At 32.7% G+C, this 12,430-nt stretch overlaps 1 protein-coding gene across 3 annotated transcripts; it reads right to left on the reverse strand.

Annotated features, from left to right (window-relative positions):
• Positions 1-1,685: 1,685 nt before the first annotated feature.
• Positions 1,686-11,343, reverse strand: LOC106686346 (uncharacterized). Of its 3 annotated transcripts, none has more exons than XM_014429581.3 (3): positions 11,184-11,343; positions 6,400-6,477; positions 1,686-4,467 (listed from the first exon to the last, which is right to left on the reverse strand). In XM_014429581.3, exon 3 carries the CDS (start codon positions 4,464-4,466, stop codon positions 2,364-2,366), a length of 2,103 nt encoding a protein of 700 aa, XP_014285067.1. In that variant the 5' UTR covers position 4,467; positions 6,400-6,477; positions 11,184-11,343; the 3' UTR covers positions 1,686-2,363. The 3 variants fall into 3 exon arrangements, with proteins under 3 accessions (XP_014285067.1, XP_014285068.1, XP_014285066.1); XM_014429582.3 differs by having other exon boundaries at positions 6,385-6,477; XM_014429580.3 differs by lacking the exon at positions 6,400-6,477 and having other exon boundaries at positions 11,184-11,316.
• Positions 11,344-12,430: the final 1,087 nt, after the last annotated feature.

The raw sequence follows: 12,430 nt of genomic DNA on the forward strand, positions 1-12,430 counted from the left end.
TCTACTACATACTTTGCGTCTGTTAATATACTTCCCTTTTTTTCTTCATTATATCTATATTTTTTCCTCTTTCTTTCTTTCTCTCCAGCTGCAATCTTTCATGCAGCAAGAGTTATTTCCTTCCCTTCTTTCTCCAACTTAATTGTCAGCATCTCCATCAAACCTCCTTCTCTTATCATTGTGTCTTCGTCTATCCTTTCTATCTTTATCTCTATCCCTTTCTAATATCCTGGAATAATCTCTATTGCGACAATGACTATCCACACTCCTACAGGTTTCCTAATGTGTAAGCTTTCGACTATATTGTACTCCAATATCTTCTTGTATACCTTTCTTGACTACTTCGAAATCTTGGGGACTTAGTACATTTTCACCGAGGGTTTTCGGTCTCGGGTAATCTCAAGCTCTGCTGTAGGTCCAGATCACGCACCCTGTCAGTAAAAATATCGACAGTAATGTTTTCCTGGACGTCCTCGGAAACGTATAACATTAATCAACTCCTCCAGCTGAGAAACTTCCCCTCGAGTTGCTGCATCAATTTCCCAGGATTCTACCTTATTTTTCTGAACTGTTCTCCATGCACCTGCCTCAGATAAGGGCCACACAATCTCTTCTCTATATTGTCGTAAAAATAGTTGAAGTCCTGACGTTTCTCACAGAAGTTGACATACACACCCCAAAATCCCGCTTCTGACACCAATTGTCTTGTGTTACCTGGGCTAAGAAACAAACCTCAAAGAACAGAAACAAAAACAATTTTTTTATTGCAATAGAAAGAAAATATTCACAACACTTTTTAACTTAATTTTTTTTTTTTACACACTGTCCAAAAACATCTGTTTTAATTCAGAGATAATTTCAATTATAATCGAACAACCAGATAACATCGTCAAAATAAATTTCATAAATTTATTCAACTCCATTTACCTACCTACCTAGAAAAACCTTTTTTAAAAAAGGTTTTAAAATCATATCATTTTTCTGTTCTGTTCAAATTGCTGTAAGCTAATTGATCTCTTCTACTTCTAATTAATTAATCTGAAAATTCATCCATTTAATTTTCAAATTGATCACACTTAGTTCATTTTATGTTGATGTGCCCACTGTTGCTTAACACTGTTTTGTATCCGCATGACTTGTCAGCTTTTCTTTAGGTGTAAGTATATTTTATGGTAACTACAGGCAGTAAAAGGTGTCTCCTTTAGCCACTACCAGACACTAGAAAACTTTTGAAGAGAAATAGAAAGAAGTAAAAAAATAAATACTTAAAATTATTACCAGCCAGGTGTAAAATAATAAAAATTAGTTTTTTTAAAAACAAATCAAATGATATCCTTCTTAAGTCTCAACACTTTATTACATCATAATATAGTATGATCTTATACAATATAGAGTATATGATATAATAAAGATGTATATACTAGTATAAGATACTAGTATGGTATAATAAAGATGTATATACTAGTATAAGATACTAGTATGGTATAATAAAGAGTGTTGAGACTTAACAAGGATACCATTTGATTTATTTAAAAAATAAATACCAGTCTCAAGAAGTTAAAAAGATTATATATAAAATAATAATTAGTATTATGTGTGAAAAATTATTTCTTTATCTGTTTAATTATCCATCCACTAGACCGGTATAAGCAATATTCATTTATGTTTGAGTAAATACACATTAGTTGAAAAAATTATCTTTAATGAATACAGGTGACAAACTTGTTCTTTTAGCCTAACAAAGGTACACATAATCTCTGAAAAAATATTATTATTTGAAGACAGAACCCTGAATAAAAATAAATTCTATTCTTTCTCTCTTAGTTGAGTTCCTCTTTAACAATCAGCTTTTTTGTATGGAAAAATATAGTCCTTACTTATGTATGATCCTTTCTGTTAACAGAATGACTTTATAAAATCTGATTTTATATTTTTAATACTGATTCAATTATAATGTAGTATTGAATATATTGTTTAGAGCTAAATCTAAATTGTAAACTGTTATATTTTTAATTTTCTGCCATACTTTTGTTCACAGAAAAATATAATAATTTTACTATAAGAAAAATGATCAAATGTTCTTTTTTTGAAAACTGTTGAAAATGAGTGAGCCATTTTATCAACTGAAAGGCTCATACAAAGCTTTTTGTGTTGTCGAGCTGGAACTTGTGTAATTTAAAGCTTTGTTATTTATTGATTGTAGCTCATACTGATGCTTTATAGGAATGTAAGGAAATAATTAGCTTACATTAAACACTTTCTTGGGATTTTTGTTTACATTTTTAATATTTTTCAAGATTTTAAAAAATATTTTAAAGCTTTGAATGTAATACAATTTTGCATTAGCCATAAATATTTTATAATTATGTAGAATGAGGCCGTCCTTCAATTTTGTCTACTTCTATGGCCAGAAGGTTTATCTCATTCCCAATGGTGACCATTCTAATACTACTGGGAGGTAGGGCAAGGCAGATTGCGGAGTACTGAGAGTCTTCTAAGGTTGGGCTGGAATCTACTATGTACTGGAATGGCCGTTGTTGCAAAGACTTGTAGCTGGAGAGACTGGCACTATCTTTGTCATTCCCTTCCTCCGTTTCCGTAGCAATGGAGGCTAATGATACGATCGACTCTGCATACATTGCATCATTGCCGCCATAGTCTTCGCTCAGGGCTAGTGTCTTGAAAGAATCCATTAGCGCGCTATGAACTTTGAGAGGTTCATTTTTGTCGAAAATGGTTTCACTACTATGCTTCTTGTATCCTAGTGCTTTGAGATCCATTCCATTCTTTGTCCCGATGGCCCGATCGGTATTCTTCCTTTCTACCATCTTCTCATTGTTGCTTCCTTCCTCTGTGCAGTTGCTTTCTATAGCTAATGATTCCACGCTATGGTAAACTTCTGGCACACAACTTTCCTTTCTTTCGATTATTACCGGTCCTGTGAATATTTCCGATAGCTTTGGCGATTTACAGCTGAAGCTCTTTGTATTGTTTCTACCCGTGTCAGGCGTCTTTTTGTATAGCTTTTCCGGTAGGTATTTTTCTTTTATATGATCCAAGAAATTCCTTTCTAATTGGAAATCGTCAAATGCGCAACTGATATAACTTTCATCAGAATCGCTTTCACTGATATTATCTTCAGAATAGTAATCTTTGTATATTTCATTCCTTCCCAATCGATTGTATGATACGGATCCATCTAAATTCATTTCAGATTTGATGCCCCTAACGACTGTAGCACTTGGCCAACTAAGCCTGCTGCTTCTCTTCTCGAATAGATACGCTCGTGTGTCTTCTTGTTCCTGATTGCAATTTTTTCTAATATAAAATGTTCCGCAGTTTTTTTTAATATTTTTAGAACTGCTATGGTCTTTGTTGTAGGAAAGTAAGCTTGCTTTATTTTTGTCAGCGAATGCAATATACGCACTAAGAGTTTTTGAGATTCCTGGATTGTCTTCATCTTTTGAGCTTAATTGCACTGAGTCCTCTTGCATCTCTCTAAAGGTGATCCCATTTTTTTCACTGGTATTTTCATCAGCATCACCGCGTCCATTCGTATTATTGTCATTAATGAAAAAATGACAGTTATCTTTAGCAATATCTTCTCTAACGGCTCTGTTAAAGTAATCAGAATTTTCCTTCATTTGACTACCGGAAAATCCACAACAAATATTCTGTAATGAAGAAAATATACGCCCATTACTTCTTTCGAGAAAAGGGTATGATTTATTACTATGGAGAGAAACTTGTGACGATTTACTATTTTTTTGTTCTAGAATCGTTTTTGTTTCGAAAGGACTTTCAATTGGGAATGGAGATTTGATACTGTTTTCAATTATTTCAAAATATTTACCTGCAACGGTATTGGAAGGTGTATGAATCGTTCCGTAAATTTTGCTCTTTTGCCGGTGCTGGATAGAGGTTATGATGGCGAAGATCATGTTGCAAACCTCTCTTTTTAGAACTCCTAGTACACTAATTATAGAATTTATGTTTCGTTCGTTATATGGGAAATGATTCGCTCTCCTCCTCATGGAACTGTGTGCATCATATACTTCATCCATTATTTCCTCTATTAACCTGGTGATATCTTTTTCTTTAGCTTTGAGACTCTCCATATTCAAATAAGGTTGATTTATCCAAGTGAATTGGAAACGGCAGATTTCTCTGATATTATTGTCAAGCATGTTGAGCTTATATATAAGAAGTGTGATTGAATAATTTGATTCGGATTTCCTGAGCAAGTTGACCAGGTCTCTGCGAAGTGAGTGCATTATTACGTCTAAATTTTCTTGACTATTAAATACACCACTTCCTATCCTTTGCCTTTTTAGTTGAAGCAGTTTCGTCGTTTTAGGCGCCAGATTATTCCTTGTAAAATTTCCGGGGAAGATGCATTGTAATTTCTTGAACCATTGCCTCAAGGAGTCTGGAGACCTCCACGACATACCTTCTAGGTAATCCATTCTGAAAAAGAAAACTAATTAATTTCGGAATGGTAACACAACTTGTAATCCATTAATCACAAAAATGTATCGGTAGCCAATCCAGGATTAAAGTTTGGAAAGTATTATTAGAGGGATCAGCGCTTATTGAAAATTGTTTGAAAATAATTGAATATCATTTTCCCTATTATTTTTTTTCAATCTCGTGATATTATTCCGGATTATCAATTATTATTATCATTAAAAATATCAATAATTTTACTAGAGCTATTCGAGAAATAATTTAATAGAGAGGGGACAATGGGTTTCCATACCATCTGGCCAGCTACGACTTAATACATTTTGAGAGGTTGACATGAGCCTCGAAATTTCGATTAGGAAAAGGCCTCGTTGGTTACGGATATTTTATATTTTATTATAGTTTATGTAAAAAAAAAAGATGTATGTATATTTTTTCGAGTTAAGATTGGTAGTATAGTAAATAGTTATCTATCAATTTTGCTTCCTCACTTATAAAGAAAAAGTATAAAAATATATTATTAGGAAATCGCTGATTCTGTATGTTGCGGCATAATCTGAAGAGCATCATCTTGTTCAGAACAACTAAACTCCTGCTATATAACTTATTAGACCATTCTTCTGCTATAGCTCAGAAACATCGATACCAAGCAAAAAGGATGAGCATGATTGGATATGGATATCGTTGATGATGGGTTTATTGACATTTGAAAGGAAACTGGTGCATATTTGGAAGAGTTCGTGTTGAGAGCTACAGGAAGAGAAGAACGAACCAACAAATATCTTTTCTTGTCTATAAGACTTGGTCCTAACCTGCTCGATTTTACAGTGGCGAGCTAGCGTCAGGTAGTTGTCAACGGTGACACCCTGATATACTGTGCTGTCTGCTGGTCTAATCTCGTACCTAAAATCGTCTTATAGATTTTAGGGAGAGGACACTTGTTCCTATGGAAGGAGAAAGTAATACATTCGGTCTTCTTGGGATTAACTGTAATATTCAGTCTTTCCAGTTTCTTTGTTATTTCCGTACAAGCTGTTTCTGCATTCATTGAACTACTGTAGATGGCTATATCGTCGGCATAAGCGGCTAAACTAGCCTTGTCATAGTTGGCTCTAACAGCTTCAGCCGTATATACTGAGAAACGTATTGGAGATAGCACAGACCCCTGGGGTACTCCACAGGTGAATAGAACCTCTCCGGATAACACTTTTCCGACTTCCGACCCTTAATGAGCGGTGCTGGAGTAATTATTTCAATAGAGTGTATAGCTGTTCTGGGAATTTTTTGTCTTGTAGTATTGTTCCTTTGTGGATAAATCGGTATGTTTTTTATCCGTAAGGTTTAAGTCGTTTCAAGTGAGTCTGATTACAGAGAACGTTAATTTATGTCCAAACTGTCATACTTTTTGTCTTATGTTTAATTTGGAATTTCGTTTGAGGAGTGAGTTCACGATATTGGTGACTAGCATTTTTTTAATATGTTGGCCCATGACATTTTCCTATCAAACGGATAATACAATTAATTCTTAGAACTTGAAATTTTCAATATAAATGGTGAGTAAGCTATGCTCTGTTGACGGTTTTTTAATATACACGAAAAGAATGGAATAGATACTAATGAGCAGTTTGCGAAACCGCAATGGTTTTGCTGATTTTTATTTTCTAAATTTCAATAAAAATGTACTGTATATTCAGATACACTGTGCAATTTTCAGGATGTGTTAATTTCCTCTGAAAAAGATGGAATATGGACTTAACTGGTTTTGGAATTCTACACCTTATTTATTTTTTTTTTTTTTAAAGGAAAGGGAAGATTAAACGAATAAAAAGGTATATCTTTAACTAATTATGTTTTGATGACAAACGAAAAGTATTTTTTTAAATTAAATAAATTTCTATTACCATAATACCCAATGCTAACCTATGGTCTTCTTACCTCTTGGTCTATAACCTTTACATCGCTTACGCCTATGTTTATGCCTCGTAATACGCTTCTTCGGTTTCAATCCTGTAGCTAAAAATAAAAAAAAGGAACGAAATTTGAAAAAAAATTAACTTTAAATATATACAACTATAAATTAAATTAAAAAAGTAATATTTTTTTGCCTATTGAATTCTATTGTAAATTTGAGATCCATTGAAAAAACATCCTCTATAGAATTAACTTGTAAACTTGATGCGAGAAACTTTGCAACGAAGTCACTCCTTGTGTATTACACGTAATATAACAATGTAGCAGATCCCTGTTTCAGTCTTGTAGGATTCTGTGGTAGCGTTTCAATAAGTTTGTACCAGTAGATCTGGGTGTCCTACTAGTGAGTCACGAAAATTTATGTATTGTTTTTTGATCATGTCAGGCATGAATGGTATGTTTAGCGTCATTGTACAATGGTTTGTTATAGGGGTTGTGAGTGATAGTAGGCAATTTAAAAAAAAAAAAAATGTAGTCCTCCATGTATGTTGAGTACTATCGTTTTCGGAAATCTTACAGAAGTTATTTCTTGATTGAGAGTAATCCACACCTCTCAACCAACTCAGTATTCTTCCCCTCTTCGCCCTTTGTAACAACCACTTTCAACTGTTTATTTAACGAAATCGAGAAAGGTATATATTTTTCGTTACTACCTTGGTAATGTGTTTATAAATCTTAAATAAGGGATAAGAAGTGAGTGAAGGAATGATAAGTTGAATGAATGACAAATTTCACATTTTTCACGTATTGCTTTCATATCTTTCAGCAAAACTGTATACATACAAACAATTCAACTAGTCAACACGTTCTAAATATATTGATTAAAAACCAATTAAACTTCTTACTCTATGCGTAATAATGACAAAACAATAAAAATATAGACTCACTGATTGTCTTCCCGAATTGAGAAGTTATAGACGACTGCCTAGTTACGACGGTTATTATAAACTATAACCTAGGCATATGTTACATGCACTAATAGATTATAAACTAGTAGTTCAACATGGAACTGGCGTGAAAAATTGTGATCAAGGAAAAGCTGATTCCATAAACATTTGAGAAAACTCATGAAGTGACCAAATGCCACTAAACCACGGATACAGATTTATTTTATTCTACTTAGTACTAAATAAAAATGATGTTAATTTAAGATTAAATAACCCGATCTTTAAGAGTTAAATAAATGGTACTGTTTGTCTTAAATTTGCAATCAACTTCTAAAGTTTTTTTAGAGACCTGCTAAATCGGAAATATTGGGTCCGGACAAGGTGAGGGAATGATGTTTCGTCTTTAAATTAAATGTTAGAGTTATTTAATCATATTATTAAATTATGTTGAATGTAGAAAATGTTTCATAGTTTATCAACATATTTGTTTTGATCACATTATTTAGGAAAAGTGGCCATGGGGCGTTTGACACTTTCTGGGAGTTTGGCCCATTAGCACCTCAACTGATATTAGTTAGAATATACTATACCTATCATATATTATATTACACCTAGAAAATATTAGTTAAACTTTGTTAACATCTGCAGTAATTTGATGAGCGAAAATATCTGTTAATGTTACTTCATAAAGCATTTAAATATCTACCTGTGAAAGAACGTCTGTTAAAAGCTGAAACAGTATTGTCCAATTTCACAATAATTTATCCGGGCTCGATGCAATTATAAAAAAGAAACTCACTTGAAGAGTTCTTAAAACAGTTTTCCACTAACGGACGATGTCTGGTAACCTTCACCACATTTCACGTGGTTTGAAATAACCTACTCTTTTTCAAAGGGAGAGTGAAGCCGAAAAGAGAAGAGTTGACCACGCCCTCATTGAATACAAAATATAGAAAATGATATTTGCAATAATTTGATTCATCATCAATGAAGACCTATTTTAGCGTTTTCGAGAAATTAGTGGTTTAATCAAGAAATCCGTGTCATAAGTTACAATAACCCTACAACTGAAATGTAAACAGAAATAGAAGGAAGCCGGTGATTGGCCCATACTTCTCCCCTACTCATTTGACCTTACCCAATAACCTCCATCCACCATTTTAGTTTCATTTCTTGGCAGCTTAACCTTCCGTTGTACCTTTTCATCCAAGACACTGTAACCTTTCTGGGTGCTTCAGTGCTACCTGGCGCAATAGTGTTACCATTCCTTAAATTCTTCGATGTCTTTCTTTCCTTCCCCACTTTTATATTTTTGAAATGGAAATTGGTTTTTACTTTTCATTTTTTTATTGGACAAGAGATTAACCTGGGATCCTCACACCAGACTGAAAAGACAGAAAACTGCACGTCGATTTCGACTATTACTGCAGTTACTAGACAAACGGTCTAAAGTTCCAACACATTACAAAAGACTGATCTACATGACTGTAATAAGGCCAATTTGGAAATATGGAGTTGAGCTTTGGGGCTCCACTAAACCTTCGAATTCCTCTCGTATTCAATCCTTACAATCCAAAATCCTTCGTAAAATCCTCAATGCTCCTTACTTTGTCACAAATAAAATCATACATAAAGACATTAATGTTCCCTATGTAACCGATCAAGCCCGAACCAGATACCACTCCTTCCATTATAAACTCTCTAACCATTCAAACCCCCTATTTTCTAATCTTCCATCCTCTTCCATTCCTGACAATCCTTCGAGGCGCCTGAAAAGAAGATCCGCAAGACCAGCTAATGTAAAATGTCATTAGAGTGCTACCAATGGGTAGTTTCTCTACACGCCTGTAACACTCCAATTTAACTTAGTTCAGATTTACTAAATGTATTATAATGTACAGTTGTAAATAGCAATAAATAAATATTAAAAAAAAAACTTTTCATTTTATTTTTTAAAGCACTGTGAAAAAAAGGAATTTTTTAATTGAATTGAAATTATTATTTACAGGCTAAAAGAGCGGAGAGAGAATATTTTGCCTTCAACTTAATGAGAATGAGGTAATGAAAACTTAAAATATTTTACTTTATTTTTTTTATAATAAAAGGTGAATGGGATAATATGTTGAAACGTTTTGTAATACAGAGAAACTTATATAAACGGACACCCATGGGAAAGATGATTATACAACTAACATTTAGTTATGAAGCTAAATAATTAGTTAATTTTATCTTTAGCTTCAACCAAAAAATAATATAATAAAAAATCCAAGTAAAGACTTCATTTTAAATTTTCTTATTTCTTGCATATGTCTTAATTTCTGAGGTGCTGAGAATGAAAAAAATAATTGATTTTATGATTACCCGTTTGCGTATCGATTATTTTTAACATAATGGATTACTAATATATTAAGGTTCCTATATATGTTTTTGGAGGTGCTGAAAATGAAAAGAAAAACAATTTTATGATCGCTCGCCTGCTTATCGATTTATTTTAACCTTTTGGATTTCTAACATATTGGATTCCCTAATATTTGTTTTTTCGGAGGTGCTGAAATTGAAAATTAAATCGATTATAAGATTTAGCGCTTCCGTATCGATTTATTCAACTTTTCGGATTTCTAACATATTCTGGCACCTGTAAATTTTTCGGAGGTGCTGAAAATGAAAATGAAATCGATTATAAGATTGAGCGCTTCCGTATCGATTTATTTAACGTTTCTGATTTCTAACATATTGTGGTACCTGTATATTTTACGGAGTTGCTGGAAATGAAAATAAAATCGGTTTTGTGATCACGCTCTTGCGAAACTATTTGTTTTAACTTTTTGGTTTTCTGACATAGTAGGGTCCCTTAATATGTTTTCGGAGGTGCTATAAAAGAAAATTAAATCAATTTTAAGATCCGGGCATCCTCATTCTTCCGTTGTTGACGATATTTATTGGTTTTACTTCCTATTTTAATTCTCACATTTTCTCTTGCTATTCTTAATCCTAGTTTCCCTAGCAGCTTCAGAATAAAATAATCTTAGCTAAATAACTAAGCTACTTTCTTGATTTATTTAAAAACGCAATATAATTTGTAATTAAACAATTACTTATATACATATGTAAAATACGTAATGTATACTTTAAATTTATATTTACAAAACTTAAATTTTCCTAAATGCTCTTGTAAGTTTGGTAAAAAAACAATACTAAGGTGACTCTTAAAATTTAATTCCCGATAAGAGGGGTTTCCGTAACACAGAGATGTCCGTTAAGAGAAGTTTCAACGTATTAGTTTATTGCTTGGTGATTTAAACAACCAAAAAATAAATAGACATTTAATATCTCATTTATAGCAGAGTAGGAATAGAGGTATCACGTTAGGTACCTCGTTACCGATGCCGGTTCGAATCCAGCCTGGGGAAGACTTTTATTTCGTAGCGGTCCCACAGAATGAAAACTTGGCCCTCCCACCGTGGTTAAAATGAAGAGCTTATCTGTAGATAACTGCCCTATCCCACACACCACCCTACCCCGTATGTCAGGCTTGACACGAAAGGCGGTAACCAAAAGAAATGTAATGTATAAAATGAAATAAATGCATGTAATATATACAATAATAAAATTAACAATAATACCCATGGCGCTGTATATCTTATGAAATAGATAGTCGGTGTTTACAAATGTATCCGTTCTCGTTATGGGGAGTTGTGCTTACATTTAGGTCTTCAAAAGTTAATGGACACTGGAAGTATAGCACTTAAAACTAATTAACCTCTTTTATAGTAGAATAAACATCATAACAATTTTTAATTTATATCGAAATACACAATTTTTTCTTAAAATAAATAAAAGGTCTGCTTAATTATTACTCACACATTTCGTCCGACCCACAATTTTTTTTCTTTTGCCATCAAAACGAATTTTGTTATCTATGAACGTATCAATTTTTATTTTTTATTTGATTTAAGCATAGAAGCTTAATCAATACATATGCTGCAAATACATGTAAATCATATGCTATACGTCAATAAGTTAAATGTAACCACAAATATTTTTGTATAGTGTATAGAAAATGTTTAGAGTAATTTAACCTATGGGCATTAAGTGGTGTTATTTAACTTATTACATAAAATTATGTGCTAAATTTTACTGACCTTTACCATAGTACATGATAAAAAAAATGCAATATTAGCCATAAATTACCATATAAATATAAGGTTAAAGTTGATTGGATAGTCATAATTTTTTTTTTTTTTTAAATGGATAGTTTTGTAATAATACTTTTGAAGTAGTTTTTTATCCAGCGAAGTTCGGTAGATAATATTTTCTTCAAGTTAAGACAATGTGAAGGATAATTTATATATTATTACAAACAAGTTGCCAGTTTGTAGGTCAGTGGCTTCTATTACACCTTTTTTTGGCAATAGTTCATCAAGCTTTAGTTAGAAAATTTAATGAGACCCTTCAGGTTTGTATTGTTCCTAGTGCCATGACAGTAGGCAAAGTTATTGACAGTACTTGTAAAGTTTCTGAGTTAAGTAAAAAAAAAGTCGCTAAGCTTTTAACAATTGAAACATGTTTAATATGGCGAGAACACAATTTCACGTAAACAACTCCATTAGGACTTATATTTTAGCAAATTTACTCCTCTTTATATTTTGTTTCAGGTTTTCTGGTGTGGTTGGTAGTTTTAAAGATATAGAGCTTTCAGAGAGAATTTTTTTTTAAAGTTTCGAAACAGTCGCCATTTTTATTTCCCCTAACTATACATGGCAGATTCATCCATTTTGACTAGTTACCATACATAGTTTTCATTAAAGTAATCAAAAATTAGGCTGGAATAACTGAATTTTTTCCCATTCTCTCATCAATCCTTTGCTAGTGTAAAACTGAATCATTAAGCATTGTATACATATTGTGAACCCTAAAGGTGCTGTTACACGTTTGTCAAACTTTTCTAGATTAGCGCATGCTCAAGCGTATAGATGGGTTATTTGGATTGGCTGGTACAAGATGACCCGTTGAGTTTCAGTTTTTGGGCACAAATCAAAGGATGCTGCTTCTATACGTTTGTGCTGAATATTGTTTCAGAACTAACAACAGATGAATATTTAAGTTGA

Source organism: Halyomorpha halys, unplaced genomic scaffold (assembly GCF_000696795.3).
Source record: "Halyomorpha halys isolate HHAL.00 unplaced genomic scaffold, Hhal_1.1 Scaffold810.1, whole genome shotgun sequence".
Lineage (NCBI taxonomy): Eukaryota > Metazoa > Arthropoda > Insecta > Hemiptera > Pentatomidae > Halyomorpha > Halyomorpha halys.

Bases quoted from the DNA above. Each gene is read 5' to 3' on its own strand.
- LOC106686346 (XM_014429580.3), bottom strand. From the start codon at position 11,221: ATGGCAAAAGAAAAAAAATTGTGGGTCGGACGAAATGT. The intron at 4,468-11,183 runs GTGAGTAATAAT...TTTCTTTTTCAG, and splicing joins TTGTGGGTCGGACGAAATGT to AATGGATTACCTAGAAGGTA.